At 42.3% G+C, this 17822-nt stretch overlaps 1 protein-coding gene across 1 annotated transcript; it reads right to left on the bottom strand.

Annotated features, from left to right (window-relative positions):
• Nucleotides 1-5115: 5115 nt before the first annotated feature.
• On the bottom strand, nucleotides 5116-15813 carry lgals3b (lectin, galactoside binding soluble 3b). Its single transcript, XM_033642080.2, has 7 exons — nucleotides 15698-15813; nucleotides 12669-12710; nucleotides 7366-7495; nucleotides 6821-7053; nucleotides 6026-6114; nucleotides 5739-5907; nucleotides 5116-5505 (listed from the first exon to the last, which is right to left on the bottom strand). The coding sequence occupies exons 2-7, from the start codon at nucleotides 12672-12674 to the stop codon at nucleotides 5347-5349; spliced, it is 786 nt and encodes a 261-aa protein (XP_033497971.1). The 5' UTR covers nucleotides 12675-12710; nucleotides 15698-15813; the 3' UTR covers nucleotides 5116-5346.
• Nucleotides 15814-17822: the final 2009 nt, after the last annotated feature.

The following is a 17822-nucleotide window of genomic DNA, read 5'->3' as shown; positions in this document are numbered from 1 at the left end:
ACAACAGCAACATTTAACAAAGGTAATGTTACAATATTCGGCCCAATTACAGCTCACAAAGTTCACTGACAAAACAACTGTCTTATACTAAACACGTTTTCCTCAAAAATATAACATGCTAACATTATTAGCACAAGCCTATGGCATTTTACATTGTATAAATTAGCCTAGCGATGAGCGGAGATTTCCTCCACTATAAATCACACACAAGACTACACAGCACAAAGCAAAGTTTTTAATGCTTCCTCTAATTAATAGAATTAAATTTATAAATTCAAAAAGACAGACCACAAAAAAACAAACAAACAAAACATTTGATAAGACTTTTTTAATCTACACTTAATGTTTATATAATTCATATTTCACTGTTATTATTATCAAGTATTAGTTTCATATTTATTTTTCATAATTACTTATTGACTGGCTTTACATAAATCTGAATGACATTTATTTGCACTATAATGCAGCATGTACTGCATCTCATCTGTGTAACATGATGAATGTCTCTTCTTGGTTCTCAGCTGCAGAGACAGAGTGAGACCTCCTGTCTGATAATAACTCATCTGTGAGCCGACTTCAGTTTCAAAAACAACCCAAACCTGCTGCAGGTTTCCATCATAAAAAATACATCACACACAACCAGGAGAACCTGGAGGCCTCCGGGAGCCAGAGGTCTTCCTCCTCCTGTCCTCCTCTACCTCCTCCTGTCCTCCTCTACCTCCTTGTTTACCTCCTCTACCCTGAACCTTCACACTTGTAGCAGGAGGTGTTTCAGTGTCGCCCTCTGGTGGCTGTGAGCAGATTAACCCTCCAACACATTAAAGGGAAACTCCACCTGTTTCCTGCGAGTAGTTGATAAATGAAGCCAAAAACTGCAGTTCCTCTAATGGCCACTTGAGGCTGACTCCAGGAGCGAGTTAATCCCCACAGACCGCCATGTTAAAATGTCCAACATTACAGCAGAAATAAACATGTTTACAGCCTGGTACAAAAACAGTTTTGGTCGCTAAAGTAAATTTTAACATTCATGACAACTACAGGGAGTGAATTTTATGTAAATGAGTCATTTAAATGTAATGAAGGCTTAAAGTTATGCATATCTAAGGGCATAGTTGGTTTGAGTGACAGGCTGTCTGTGAGGCATCTACACACTCTACAGTACCTTTTACACTCCCTCATCAAGGGGAGAATTTCACACCATTAGATTACTGTTCTGTATAAAAGGTACAATCTCAGAATTGGGGGACAGAGAGTCTCGCCTTTAAGGTGGCATCAGAGGTAGTAACAACGCTGAAACAATGTAAGAACAGCTGGTGGGACGGGATCATGGGTGTTACAGGTGTGATGTTTTGATGACATGTTACGCATGCAACCCACTGCAGGGGATTTAAAAAGTAGCCGATAGCAGTTAGCAGCTAACCCAAAGAGGAAGAGCAGACCTTGTTTTTGTTTCTTTAAACAAATCACTGTCGTCTTGGGCAGAGCTCAGCCCAGGATGCAGCAACAGTGTTCTTGCTAAATAATGTTGGGGGTGAACTTGTTTTGGTGAAACATAAGTACATGAGAGGGTGAGCACTGTCATTAAAATGGCCCCACAAAAGAAAGCGCCACAGAAAACAGTAACAGACGTGATATAAAGACAAACATGATCTGATAATCGGAGCCCTAGAGGTGAAGCCCTGGTCACACAGAAAGCGTTTCACAGATTGCAAAATGAGAGGTGCACGGCGCTGCCTTTTTTTCTTTTTTATTGAGTGCAACTAGTTAAAAAAATGCTTGCTGTGCCCTTTATTGTTGCCAAGCACCCACCCCATCACATCCTTTCATTAACCTCCCCATGTAATCAATTTACCGTTTTTTTTTTTTTGTTTGTTTGTTTTTGACAGTAATCAGTGCATAGTTCCTGACATGTTGAAGCAGAGGGTATTGTCTGTAGCTCTGGTTGAGGGTGAGAGGCTGTCAGCAGATAAACAGAGATCTGTGTGGGTACATGAGACCCTAAAAAAGAGGCTGGATCATGGGGAGTACCACCAGTTGGTCCAGGAGCTTCTCCTCCATCATGGATGTTTCCAGGCATATTTTAGGATGACTCAGGGGCAGTTTCACAACCTGCTGTCTATCGTCGGGCCGTATAGTTCTGGGTATCCAGCAATCACTACCACCAGTTTCTCCTCCATTGTTTACCAACTGTAAACTTGTTGTTGTGACCACCACAGAAGGCCCGCCTCTCAAATCATCTGATTGGATTATGGGAAAAAAAGCGGAGACGATGTGGAGCACTTTTCCACTATGAGTTGAAGTTCTTTCGAGGAGTTTAGGTGCTCTGGCAAAAATGCCAGGCGCCCAGAGTGCAAAAATGTGAGGCATGTCACAATGCAAAAACAGCGAGCAAAAAGCTTAATTCTCATTAAAAACAATTATAAAAAGCTGCCTCCAGCTGCTAAAACATTTTCTGTGTGATAGGGGCCTGACTATACTTTAGCTCTGGAGACGCTCAGTGGACCTGTTATAACCACAGATGATTTGCTGGCTGTCTGTGGCTATAACAGATCGATATTATGGCGATATAATAGAAGCTTGTGTGACATGGATCAGTACACTGGCGTCATGGTCAGTGTCACCGGTGCATGAAGCTGCAACGTTAAAAAGACGTGACTAATCAACTCCGACTGGCCGTGTCAGATCAACATCACGACAGAGTCTGGTCTCTCCTGAGGTGCGTTCACAAGTTGTTTTATTCGTTGTAGATCTTAACAACATTTTACTGAAACAACAAAGCAGCCATGCCTCACTGCACTTCAAGTCTTCATTAAAATGTGACATTTTCAGCCTGTGGGTCGTTAACTCAGAGGTTGTTGTTTTCTGTAGTGAAGGGGATCTGGAAACGGTAACACACAGATAGCAGAAGGAAGAGAGAACACTGGTGTAAATCAGTGTCCAGGGGTGGGCTTATATCCACAGTCTACATCCAGTGAGCCAGACCAGACTTTATCAAACTCTTAAAGGTGTTTTACACTAAGTCTTAAAAGGGGATGATCAAGATCTGTCCCTTTCCTGCTGATGGTGTCAGCAGAGGTCAGGGGTCAGGTTGTAGCATCTAGGTCTGAAATGTGAACCTGCATTCTTTCTAATGTCCAGCAGGGGGCGACTCCAGTCTGATTATATAGAAGAAGAAGACGTCGTACTTTATTAATCCCTGAGGTGAAATTCAGTGTCTTCACTCTGTTGTCATACAGACACAGGCCTGAAATACACTCACATGCACAAACAGGACCTATACATGCATTAAATGGAGAGACGTCAGAGTGAGGAGGCTGCCCATGGACAGGCACCCTGAGCAGTTGGGAGTTCAGTGCCTTGCTCAAGGATGAATAACGTTATGTGTATTAAGGGTTATCATGTCCACCTCATCAGAAACTGGGGAGGGATTAAGAGGAATATTGGATTTCTCTGGAACGCTAACTTTTTAGCACATTAAGTTTGTTTTATTAAGTTTAAAACAAACTGGAGGAAGCCTTTTGTTAGACTGCAGCTGCCCCTAAGGAGTACGTACTGCTGCATGCAGTCTGCACACAACCAAGATACACTACTGTCTCGTAACATTACACCCTGAACTTTGACCCTCTTGCTTTTATATCTGTTACTTTGGAGATACAAAAAAAGCCCCTTACCAGAGATCAACCGAGAGAGCTCTGCTTTTGTTACTTTGTGATGTGTATAGTTTAACTTTAAAGTTATAGTTATAGGTTGTAGATTCCGACATATTTGCAATTATAATTTGCAGTCGTCATTTCCGGTAAGTGCACAACGGCCGTGTTTGGTTTGAGACAACACTACCCTGTCGAAATTTGCGCACTACGCCAATAAGTACATAGTGCGCATAGTATACTACATAGAAGTGTAGTAATGCAAGTATGTGATTTGAGACACAGTCTATGCCTTGGGACATGCTAAATCTTTTTCTGGCATACTGTATAGTTTGGTATTATGGGTATTTGAACGCACAGACTGTCTGATCTGCACGAACAGGCAAAAACCGACTGTGCAGGACCCCTGCCAAGAGGCGTCTGATAGTGTGGCATCACATTGGCTGTGTGGACACTGCTGTGGCCATCAGTCCAAAATTAGATCCCCTCGCTCCTCGGTCCAAAAGTTGAAGACCTACAGAAAATGCTAAGTTAACATTTAGCTAGCTATGCAGTGTTACTTTAAAAGAGACGTGGCTAAGGTTAGGGTAAGGGTAGTGGTTAGCCTACATCTCGTTACTTATAATAGTGAATGACTGATAAAGGTCAGTGGATAAAGGGTATTATTGCTACGTTTGGCCTCATATTTATTCACTGCAACGTATAGCAGGGTTCAAATAACCATCACTTGTATTGGAGGTGGGCGTGGCTTGTTTGTGACGTGTTGTGTAAGCTTCAATGAAATGTGGCTGAATCTATACATGTCTCAAACTATGGAGGCACGTTGCTTACCAAGGTAGCTAGTTAGCACTAGCGCTAGCTAATAATTTAATTTTATATACTTTCTTAATCTCCAAGGGGATATTCAATCTTTTCACTCCGTTGACATATACATAAACACACAGGCCCAAAATACACACACGCAGAAACAGGACCTATACATGCATTAAATGGAGAGATGTCAGAGTGAGGGGGCTGCCCATGACAGGTGTCCCGAGCAGTTGTGGGGTTCGCTGCCTTGCTCAAGGGCACCTCGGAAGTGCCCAGGAGGTGAACTGGCACCTCTCCAGCCACCAGTCCACGCTCCATATATTTGGTACAGTCGGGGACTTGAACCGGCGACCCTACAGTTCCCTAGCCAAGTCCCTATGCACTGAGCTACTGCTAACGGTATCTAGCCCCCCCTCCTCAGGTTCTCAGTCAGCGCCACCCCTCGCTCCTTCATAGCTTCACGCTCTCATCCAAATATGATCATTTCCGGCTCCAAAAAACCCAAGATGATGACGGACAAAATGCCGAACTCAAGGCTTCAAAGCGGGAGTCAACAAGTGAATGGGTGACATCTCAGTGGCTACACCTATTATTTTATACAGTCTATGATTAGACCCTGTGCTAGTATGGAGACACACAGACAAAACTCCAGTAAATGTAAGATCAACCCTTTATTCATATGAGCCAAACAGAAAAAAAAACAGTACAAGAGGATCCACTGAGAACCTTCTGTGGATGTTTTATATATAAAAGAGCAAACTATCATTACTGATAATCACCTACATTAATAGATACACCTATATCTATTAAAGATATATTTTGAATCAACTGTGGAGTTACAACCATTTTCTGATGACCTCCTTAGGTCTGTGGTGGGTCTCGATCTGACTCAGGGCAGATTCTCTACGTTGAACCCCTGTAGGCTGATGTCGTGGTGGATGCAGAGTCGGGTGATTGAGCGCAGGTTTGTGATCCTGTGTTTGAACTCCAACAAGTGAGAGTTGTTGACAGCGACCCTAAACTCTTTCTGGGTGCACAGGATCTTCATCTGCAACAACAAACCCACAAACTGTCATCATCAGCCTGCTCACACATTTACAGACTGAACCCTTAACTACACTTAATGGTGCATTCAGAGACCCTCTGACACCTGAGCGTCATCGTTAGAAGACAAACAAAATACAAACAATGTCTTTGGTAGTGCCTTACATTCAACAAGTTGATCATTACTAATAAACACTTTACTGGTAAGTATTCTTAATATATATTAAATATACTGACCTCAAAAGATTTTCCCGGGACAAAGGGGAAATTGCCGAGTTGTCTCTCCTCCTGCCCCCACTTTTTGCCAATACAGCTGTTCCTGACGATCACCTTATGGCCGTTCTCATTGAAGCGAGGGTTGAAGTGGAAGGCCAGGTCGTGATCTGTGTGCAGATCCACTGCAAACCTGAAAAACAACAGAGACAATCAGAGATCAACTGAATCCACCAGATTCTGTAACTGTATCACAGTATGTGACAATTCATCCATTCATCCATTATTGATTTTGAAGTGTTCATACGGACTTGTTCGGGTTGTGATTGACCGTTCCACGGATCGTGATGAGCAGTTTGTCGTGAAATCCGCCGGGAAAAGGATGTGAGTACGGAACCACCTGCAGACAGGAAACAGCTGTTATCTCTATCCATCCGTCTGTCTGTCCATCCAACCAACCAACCAACCAACCATCCATTCATCCATCCATCCATCCATCCAACATCCATCCATCCATCCATCCAACCAACCAACCAACCAACCAACCATTACCATCTATCTGTCCACCAAACCTTCTAAACAACCATCCATCCATCCATCCATCCATCCAACATCCATCCATCCACCCATCCACCCATCCATCCATCCATCCATCCATCCAACCAACCAACCAACCAACCAACCATTACCATCTATCTGTCCACCAAACCTTCTAAACAACCATCCATCCATCCATCCATCCATCCATCCATCCAACATCCATCCATCCATCCAACCAACCAACCAACCAACCAACCATTACCATCTATCTGTCCACCAAACCCTCTAAACAACCATCCATCCATCCATCCATCCATCCATCCATCCAACATCCATCCATCCATCCATCCATCCATCCAACATCCACCCATCCATCCATCCATCCATCCAACCAACCAACCAACCAACCATTACCATCTATCTGTCCACCAAACCTTCTAAACAGCCATCCATCCATCCATCCAACATCCATCCATCCATCCATCCATCCAACCAACCAACCAACCAACCATTACCATCTATCTGTCCACCAAACCTTCTAAACAACCATCCATCCATCGACTCACCAGAGGCTTACTGGGCTGGACTACAGGACCTACAGGCTGGGGGCCTGCGGACGGACCTACAGGCTGGGGGCCTCCACCTCCGGACGGAGCTCCAGGCCAGGGGCCTCCACTTCCACCTCCAGACGGAGCTCCAGGCCAGGGGCCTCCACTTCCACCTCCGGACGGAGCTCCAGGCCAGGCGCCTCCACTTCCACCTCCGGACGGAGCTCCAGGCCAGGCGCCTCCACTTCCACCTGTTTTATAAAGTTTTGTTAAAATGTAATGTTTGGACTTTGGTGACTTCTGGGGGTCAGAGCAATAGAGATGTAACTTCCAGGTCAGGTGATTTAAACTCTTTTACTCTGTGTCTCCTGTTGTTTAAAAATGAATGTTCATACATCAGGTTCAGGTAACGTTTCCTACAGATTCGTTTTGAAGACCTCTTAATCAAAAAAGATGTGATCACATAAAACTTCTTCACAGAGGGGCTTTAAACTATCAATAATAAAGAAAAAGGAGAAGTATAAGATGGAGAATGAGAATGTAGTGATGATGACGATGAGTACCTGGCCAGGTTGGATTGCTGGGCTGTGGGTTGCCTGGCCAGGATGGATTGCTGGGTTGTGGGTTGCCTGGCCAGGATGGATTGCTGGGCTGTGGGTTGCCTGGCCAGGGACCACCAAGAGCATCTGACAGCTGCAAAGAGATAAAAAAGTTAAGAAATACAGGAAGTGCAGAACCTGAACAACTGCAGTTCCTCCTAATGTCCACCAGATGCTGCTGTGATCAAACTCTCAGTGCTCTGAAGTGAGTGTGAAAACCTCTTACTTCTCTTGACGAACCACTGTGTGGTGCTCTGCAACACACAGTGGCTCTCAGAGGAACTGCAGCCGAACACACTTCGACTCCACTGAGGCAGATTAAAAACTGCAGGTGGAAGTTACAGAGAATATTTCACTGATACTGAAGTTAATGTATTTTATAAAATATATAATCATAATAATGTTCAAATTCAAGTTTAGTGTAATGACCACAAACCACAACTCCCCACTGACTGCCAGCTAATGCTCAAAAACCACTCATCTTCAGTGCTGATTGTGATTATATTTTTAAACGTTATCTGTGTCTTTCAGAGGCAGAGAATCTTTCCTGACGGTCACAAACTGACCGACTCTCCTGTTAAATACAGACTGTCCTCCTCCAAAACAGCCATTAAGGTCGTTTTAACAAGCAGCTTATTAGGACTCACATTTATGCTTATTGTTGGGTGGTGACCCCTAGAGGCCGTATGAGTTATGACGGAAGCAAAGGAGGAATTTAGGTGATGTAATATAAAGAGTGACAAAGTCGTCGTAGCAAGTCAGTCAGGGTGTATGGATGGGTCAGATACACACAGGACTTTCACCCAGGAGACCGCTGTTTGTGTCCCATGTGAAACCAAGGGTCAGTGCTGAGTGATTTAAACTTATGTGTGTAATAAGTGAAAGGGACAGTCTGGTTTTGTTGAATTAGGGTTGTATGAGGTATTTATGCATCATCAGTACGGATGCACAATATTGGATTTGTTGCTGATATCTGATATGCTGCTATATAACTACTGTTTTGGCCGATAACCAATATCAATATCGATATATCCACCTAATTTTAGTGATCATCAAGTCTCATCATCACATTATACATGCATACTCTTATCATGACGTCCCACCAGCAGATGGAGACATGTAATAGAATACTATTCAATGTGTGTAATATTCATTCATTGTGCAAAATAAGGAAAAAAGCATGCGGGCCGAATCTGATAGTTCATTTAAAGTCAATATCGGCCAACACCGATGATGTACCGATATTATCATGCATCCCTAACAATCAGTGTATTATCTACAAAAGATGGTGGTCAGCATGCCCCCAGTTTGGAGAAGCAGGCCAGTATCATCCCTGTGCAGAGCCGGAGAGGCTCGGTTTTAGACGTGACTAGAGAGGGCCGGGTATTTGTCTACCATTTTTAATGTGGCTAATCAGAGAGTTTTTAATTCAGCCAATCACTTCACAGTGGTGGAAGTAGTCAACATTTCAACTAGCTAGCTATTGTAACCGAGCGTCCTGGGGTTCTTATAACTTTGCAACTAGTAAACAATAAACGGACAGGAGTCGGGATAGTGTGTTCAGCGGCAACCGCCTCTTCTTTTTCTCAGAGCGTCAACAGCAACACACAACGGCGGAAGTCCGCCAACCACAGCCCTACGGCAACTCTGGAGGGACACCATACCTTACCAGGCATTTCTGCATGCAAAGACAAAATAGACTGTTACACAATGCTAGCACTGGCTGGCATCTGCGTATCAACTCCCTGATCATAATGGAATACTGTAACGTCAACCACTGCTCATTTTAGAGGGACCACCTCAGGAAAATGTATTCTTTGTTTAATTATAGCACAATTAATGAACATTGAAGCATAATTGTTTGATTCTGTCTGCCAGGATTAACTAGCACACCCAGCACAATAGCTAGGTTAGCTGAAAAGTTGTCTATTTCGACTATTTTTCAAAATGTTGATTAAAAACATTGCGGTCGTTGATACTTTGTCGAGGGTTAATGCTAGAATGGATGGTCCAGAGGGATGAGTCCGCCTATCTGGAGGGTAGGGACATGAAACCCCCGGGGGATAAAAGGACAAAAGTCCGCAGCTCCACATCCATGTGTGTGTGGACACTGGAGGAAAGCCAACAGAACCTACTGACGTCCTGCTCTCCCTCTGGTTATTCTAGCTCAGGAGCAGATCACAGCCCAGATCAGTGGGTTTGCTGGAGGCTCCTTAAGGGCTTAGAGCCAGGTCGCCTGTCATATTTTCATGCCCCTGTCCTGTGGACAGACGGTCTTGTTCCTCCAGATCATCCGTTTTAGCACTAATCCAAGTCAAAGTACCAACAGACGACAATGTTTTTAATCAACATTTTAAAGTGGAAATAGACATCTTTTCAGCTAGCTAATGCTGGCAGCCAGAAACAAGTGTCTATAATCCATTGTCTGTTTGTTAATCTAAACAAAGAACATGTTTCCTTGGAGTGGTCCTCCTAAAAAGCACTGTGGTTACAACTGCTATATTCTCTATTGATCCATGATTAAGGAGCTGATAAGCAGACAGTGTTAGCTAGTGAGCTAGTGTAGGTAGTAGAAAAGTTTTCTATTTCTGCTTTAAACAAGCAACCGTGAACGCAAGGCTAACGCTATTTTTACACCAACAATCTAAAATATGTATTTAGCAATCTCTGTTCATACAACAAAAAACTGAGGGCCTGGTGGCTCTCTGGCTCTGCAGGGGGATGTTTCTTAAGCAGGCAGTAGTACCACCACAGACGCTAAGAAATTTACTGCTGCGGATGGGGGTAGCAGCAAAATATATTCTAGACACCTAAAAAAATCAATATCAGTTTAACTGTACGCTGTATTTAGAGTATTTCCACAGCTTTACCTGTCAGACAGCCCATTGTGACAAGGAGGCTGTTACAAACAACAAAAATTGACTTTCACCCGAGAGAGCTGTGTTCGTGTCCCCTAAGATTCTAAAGCCAAACCCTGTTCTTTTGTTTTTGAAGGAAAAAAAACCGTCAATTTGCATTGTTGTACTGACATAGTGCTTTTATTTGAAAGACACTATATGTGAATGTTAAATTTCCTGTGAAAACAGAAGTGTATTTTGAAAACAGACAATGCGTGTTGACACCAGAACATCAACAACCAACACACCCAGGGTACCTTGGAGGTCGTATCTGGACGTGGAAAGTCCATGACCAAACATCGATATGTGATGAAGTCGGAGTGAGAATGCGTTGAACCAATCTGTGTGACCGTTTCACAACATTAACCAAATGTTTAAAACTGTCACACTGCTACACAGTTTCGGGAGTCTGCAGCAAATGATCTGTTCTTTTGTTTAGGTACGAATTTGTGTTGGTTAAAAAGCACAACTGTCCTTTAACTACATGCAATAAGAAGACAGACACTCAGGTTACACAAAGTGCAACACAGTCCAGAGAGTCTGATAAATACAGCAAAACCATATCTGTCTCTGAGTGTCTGAGCTGTCCCTGAACACAGCACAGTTTGTCCCAGTGTGTGTTTCGGCGTATTTCTGTAGGTGTGGTTTAAAGTTTCAGGGTGTGTTAGTGACAGACTCATCAGGAATGTTCTGTATGAAGGTGTTGGTTTAGGAGATGAATGCCACCCTGTTACCAAACACACACACACACACACACTGCAAACACTCAGCTACAGTGTCTGTATTGTGTCTCTGGATCAGATTAAAGAGTTTTACAGTTACAGATGATCTTAAGCCCGTTTCCACCGAGCAGTTCACTTCAGTTCAGTTTTTTCTGTTTCCACTGTGAAAAGTTGTGGATGGTACCAACGGAATCGTTCCTTAGCGTCCCCATGTTTGGTCCCCCCTCTGTTGGGGTACCTAGCACACAGATCTGGTACTAAAAGGTGGAGCTGTGAACACTGCAGTCTGATTGGTCAGTAGAGGACGGTCACTCTGCTCAGGGCTGAGTTGTGTCCAGTTTTGAGGCTCATGTAACCACTGTTCATACTGTGGAGAGTTTTATTAGTAAACTGTAACTATAAAATGAAAGGATGTTTTGCTGCCTCTCACAGCAGCTGGAGTCTGAGAAACAATAACTTCATTCACTGGGCCGACTGCCGGTGACTTTTAAGGTGGAACGTTAACTTGTAATGTTACTCAATGCATGAGTTGATGACGTGAATCCATCAGCACACCTTAAATTTCACTGTGACAACTTTGACCATCACTTTAGTTTTTATATGACAGACACTTTTAGTAATGACTTTAAAAATATAGATTAATTTGGAGCGGATTATGTGAAGGTCATATATTCTAATCCTCACTTCCTGTGGGCTACAGCAACACTAAACCCCTGAGCTTGCCTGAGAAGGACTAAATGCACAAAGCTGCTATTTTTAAATATCCCATGGAGAGAGACTCTCACTGCAGCCTGTTCTATTTTGTTCTGAAAATGTGGGCGTGCAGCCTCGTTCTGTGGACGATAAACCAGGTGCAGACTGAAAAAGGAGGAAATACAGTGAGTGCTGGACGGAGCAGTGAGTGACAACAACCCCACCCACATATAAGAGTACTGTTAGCAGTGGAAACACTAGGCTCTAGAGAAGACCCCAACCTCTTTACACACAATAATGTTCACACACTCATTTATATAACGTCAAAATATAGCTCAGATTTAACTGCAAATAAAACCTGACTGAAGTCATGTTTCCGTCCATCCTGTTGTCTGAATATGATTATCATATAAAGAAACAGGCAGCTGGTGCCACACTCTGGTTGTCTTTTATTTGCATCATCTATTTACATAAGAGTGGAACCTAACCTGTAAATGTGTAAAAAGTGTTTCCTGTTCTGTTTGAATAAAAACAGATGGAAACAAGCTTTCAGTCGCTTTTTCTTTTTCACTGTTTTCAGTTTAAATTTGAGTTAAATTTGCTTTTATTGATAACGTGACTTATTTCCACCACAGCCAAGAGGAAAATATCTCTCACTGCCTCAAAGGAGGAAATAAAAACAGATTCAATTATGTCTTTGTCTTCTCACACAGTGATGATTCATCGACACATGAATGTCATTATGAAATAAAACCTCAACATTCTTTCTTTAGTGAGAGTCATGTGACATGTTTGAGTGACATAAAAACTTCTGTCACCAGATAGTTGTTGACTCAGATCAAAAAATAAAAAACAACTGCTAAAGATGATTCGTCTGAATAAATAAATGTTACACAGTGATGAAGATAAACAAACATATTTAATATTCAGGTGAAAGATTAAAAATCAGACTCACGTCCATGTTGCTGGTCTTTGACCTCAAACACACAGAGAGAACCTGAAAGCAGCAGCAGAGGACAAAACAATGTGAGAAGGTGTGGTGGGCGAGTCCTGACACGAAGAGCAACAAGAGGAGAAAAAATAAGACACCTGAAACTACTTCTTCCTCATCTTCTTCCTTCCTCTGCTAATGTTCACTGTATGGTGCTGCTGCCCTGGACAGACTATATTTTATCAGCATTAATATTCACAATTTAAATTCTTTGTATACCTTTTGTTATAAGCCCCTGTACTGCATGTTTTAAATAGTACCTGACTATGTAGTATATTGCAGCACTGCGGAGTAGCTGTGTCCTGTGTCGGGGTACACGCTGGACAAGTCACCAGACTATCACAGGACTGGCTCTTTGCTTATTAAGTCCCTTTTTCACTGCACAAAAACCCCCTCTAACATCTGGCTTTTCTAATGTAATAGGAAAGGTTACAATCAGCATTCACACGCGGGTCAAATGACTCTGCAGTAGTCACAGGTATTTATCAGCTCTGGCTCTGATCAACATTGATGGAAACATAACACCTGGGTGAAAGTGCTTATTTTAGCCCCTTAACTGGTGAGATGCAATGCACATGAAATAAGGTCAGTCTCCCTCCAAACACTCAAACATCGTTCCAAATTAGTTCGCACTGAGCTTGAGAGAGAGAGACTGAAAAATGAAGTAACCACAGAAACATTTTCACTGGCCTCCATCTTGCTTTTACTGTTTACTGACCTTTTTTCAGGCCTGTTCATGATGTCTAATGTGACACACCAGAAAAAAAAACAAAAACTGAAAGGCTCTGCAGCAGAGTCACGTACACAGCTCTGATCTACCGGCAATGACAAAGTAGTCTATCGTCTATCTTTAGCAGGTTTTTCAGTGTTTAAAAGAACCCACGTACACGTGATAATTTGGGTGTAAAAGGGGCAATATTCCAACCCGGCCACACTCCAAAGTCATCGAAATCCGGTGCATGGGCAGTCACTCACGAAAAAAAGCTGTTCTTTACCGCAGCATTTGACACAATTGACCATCAAATTCTGCTGCAGAGACTGGAACATTTAATTGGCCTAAAAGGTTCTGCACTGAGCTGGTTTAAATCTTATTTATCTGATCGTTTTCAGTTTGTTCATATTCACGATGAATCATCTCTAAATACTTAAGTTTGATTCGGAGTTCCACAAGGTTCTGTGCTTGGACCAATCCTATTCACTCTATACATGCTTCCCTTAGGTAACATCATGAGAAATCACTCTGTAAATTTTGATTGCTAAGCAGATGATACACAATGGTATTTATCGATGAAGCATGTCGTATGCTATAAAGCCCTGTGAGGCAAATTGTGATTTGTGATATTGGGCTTTATAAATAAAATTGAACCTGAATTAATGTCGCCATGATGCACGGCCAGTTGCTGTTATAGTTTAACGGAGCTTGGCAGCGTCAGGGGGAAATGTAGCGGGACAAGAACAAATGTTAAAGTGTCAACAGTCCAAGTAAGGTGGACGGGAGGAGTGGTGGATGGGTCCAACAAACACCAACCTTCACCCAGGAGAGTGGTGTTCACATCTCATAAGATTATAAAGCCAAACCTTTTTTTTCCTAAACCTAACCACGTGCGTTAGTTGTTGGAGGAAAAAAAACGTTCATGTTGTTGTGCTGACGTAGTGCATTTATTTTGAAAGAGACTGTATGTGTATTTTGAAGTGTATTTTGAAAACAGACAATGCATGTAACAGGCGGAACTTGACACGGCGTCCCAGAACGTCAACAACCAACACACCCAGGGTACCATGGACGTCATATCTGGACATGGAAAGTCAATGACCAAACGCGGATATGTGACGAGGTCAGAGTGAGAATGTGTTGAATATTTAGTCTGTCTTCCAATTCGGTCGATGTTTGAGTGCTGCTTGGATGGAGATGGACAATATTTTGTGGTGGCACGTCATTGCATCTTGCTGGTAAAGGGGCTAAAATTAGCCGGTTGTTGTATTTCCATCGTTTGATTGGAGCTGGAGCTGATCAAAACAAGTGATCACTGCAGAGTCATTTGACCTGGGTGTGAATGCTAAAGGTAACCTATCCCATTACATTAAAAAGCCAGATGTTAGTGGGTGTTATTGGGTTATTTGTGCAGTGGGAAAGAGCCTACAGAGACAGACATCCATTCATGCTCACATTAGCCCTGTTTCTACTAAGCAGTACAGTACAGTTCAGTTCTGTGCGCTTTTTCCACTGTGAAAAGTTGTAGTTGGTACCAATGGAACTGTTCCGTAAGCGGACCAAGGGTCTAGATACCATGTCTGAAGGGTAACTTTTAGCTCCAAAGGTACCATACCAAGAGGAAATGAGGCTGTTCACACCTGCGGACAATTTAGAGTCACTAGTTAACCCAAGCTGCATGTTTTTGGACTGTGGAAGGAAACAGGAGAACCTGAGGAAAACACACTAACACAAGGAGAACATGCAAACTTAGTATTTACTTTTAAGTATTTTTACTGTGTGGTAATAGTGGTTTTACTGCAGTGGGGTCTGACTACTTCCTGTCCTGGTTTCTTTGTATTTTGTTGTGCATTTTGTGTGTGTTTGTGTTGGTGGAGTGACACACAAACAGCCTCCAGCAGGAAATACTGTGACTCACAATGCACAACAGAGTACTTCATCTGTGGACGATAGACTCCATCTTATGCAGCTCATGAATCACATGTATGAACACAGTATATGTAGTAAAAGTCAGTGAGTGACAGAGCTGCTGTTCATCGCACCAACACGACACAGTAACATCACAGATAATCTGACTCACTCTCTGAGCTCTGAACAACAAAACAAACCACAGAAAACAACAATAAAAAAAAAGTTTCAGGTTTCAGATTAACTTCCTGTCTCTTTTCCTGGTTGTATTTCTTCGTCTGACTCAGAGGAAGAGGAGGAGGATGAAGAAGAAGAAGAAGAAAGTGTGAACACAGCTGAACAATAAAGAGTGCGCAGTAAAAAGTGGACGTACCTGAGATCCCTGAGTCACCTGAGAGAGCAGCAAACACAAACTGACACTGTGTGAAACACGACTGTCTTCAAGTCCCGAGCCTCGCCCTGCTCCTCACACAGACCACACCTACCCACACACCCACACACACACACACACACACGCACACACTCACACACAGGGTGTGTTTGGGATCTTTTGTTTAATTAAAAACAGGTTTTCTCTCTCTCCCTCAGACACTCAAGATCAAACAGGATTATTTTTGGATGGATTATTGGTGGTTATTATTCATTGCCATGGGAAACAAAGGTCTGATTAACAAGAAGTTCCTGTTTCCCAATCACATTTATATTTTAGAGGTATTTATGAGCTCTCTTTAACACAAACTGCACAGTCATGAGGGAGTTAAGTTTGTGTTGTTGTGTTTGTTTGTCTTATGTTTCAATCTCTCTGTAATAACTATATATACATAATCATAAATATATATATGTGTGTGTTGTAGATGTAATAACTAAAAGTATTAGAATAAAACTCAGTGTCTCTTCTTCATGTAAAGTCTGAGCTGTAAACACTCTGAGCACTTTGGTTAGTTAGAATGAAGCCAGAGAGAAAGTATGCTGACCAAACCCACGTTATATGATTCCTGTGTTTAGACTGGTCTTACTGGGAGCTGTGGTCCTGAGGCTCTGCTGCTACATGCACAGCTATTCCGAACATCTGCATAATTCTCTTTCTCTGGTTTAATCTTTTTCCCTCGGAGGGATTCAGCCTCCTCGTGTGCTTAATATTCAGCTGTATCGTCATTTATTGTACAAGATAACGTGATGAAATTTTATTTTAATGTTTCCATTTGCACACACGTAAAACTGCATATAATCTTGAGAGCAGAAAAAAATGTGTCAGGAGAGGTCAAGAGGCCACAGGCTAATAGAAACTGACTTCTCTTCAACTTAAGGAGAAAAACAAACTGTAACAACAAAAGGAGGAAAAGCAAAAAACTATGGGAGCGTGTTGCATTCACTGACTTAAAAAAAGGGAAACCTTATCTTGATCTTTTCTGGCAATTATAAGATCCCGATGTCGTAACTACAAGATCTTATGTCGTAATTACGAGATCCTTATCTAGACGTGTGAAGGTGCCATGTGCTTTCGTTGGCGACAGGGTGTAGCCGTATGCTGTTGTTGTGGCTGTATGGTTGTGGAGTCCCGGAACGTAAACAGAAGACGCCAAAAGATACCTGGCACGTAATATGTAGACATGAAAGGTGACTGCAAAGCGGCGATATGTGACAACTTCGGAATGAGAACAGGCTGGATATTGGCCATTATTCATAGCTTTTATCTCCAATAGCTCTGAATCAAAGCCTCGATCTCTCCCAGTTTTGGGAAATGTTGGAGAGCTGATTTAGGCAGATACTTCACAGTTCTACCCAACTGGAAATAATCAGAAAGGATAAAGTTTTCCTTAACGACTATCGCTAAAACAAATTTTTCACTGGTTCTAAAAAATATAGAAGATGATATCAGTAGATGGAAACATTTGCCAGCATCAATACCGGCTCGTATAGCAACCATTAAAATGAATATCATGCCCACAACATTAACTTTATTAGCTCAGTGGTTCCACTGCCACCCCCATCAGGCTATTGGCAAAAATTAGACTCCTTATTGAGAGGTTACTTTTGGAAGGATAAACGTCCCAGTATAAAGTGGTCAGTGCTTCGACACGGTAAGCCCAATGGAGGATGGTCATGTCCACACTTTAAATTATATCACTGGGCATTTGTGCTGGAAGTCTTAATTTCTGGATGGATGATGATAAAGTTTCTTCCTGGAAAAGTATGGAGCAAGATTTAATCGCACCTATAAGGCTGAAAGATTTTCTCCTGATGGGTATATCTACTAGGAAGTGTGGTTTATATTATGGTCCCATTTTTTCTTATTTATTTCAGGTGTTTAGAGCGGTGGAGAGATTTATAGGTCATAAAAGTATTTGGTGCAAGTCATCTCCATTATGGAACAATAATCATATTCTGTCCAGGGGGAAACCATTCATTAATAAGAATTGGGAAGAGAAGGGCATTAGAACTCTTAAAGACATTAATGGAACAAGAAATATCCTTGATTTTCAGGAACTGGTTTCTCA

This window comes from Epinephelus lanceolatus, chromosome 15 (genome assembly GCF_041903045.1).
Source record: "Epinephelus lanceolatus isolate andai-2023 chromosome 15, ASM4190304v1, whole genome shotgun sequence".
In the NCBI taxonomy this organism is placed as follows: domain Eukaryota; kingdom Metazoa; phylum Chordata; class Actinopteri; order Perciformes; family Serranidae; genus Epinephelus; species Epinephelus lanceolatus.
This window is presented reverse-complemented; position numbering and strand designations above follow the sequence as displayed.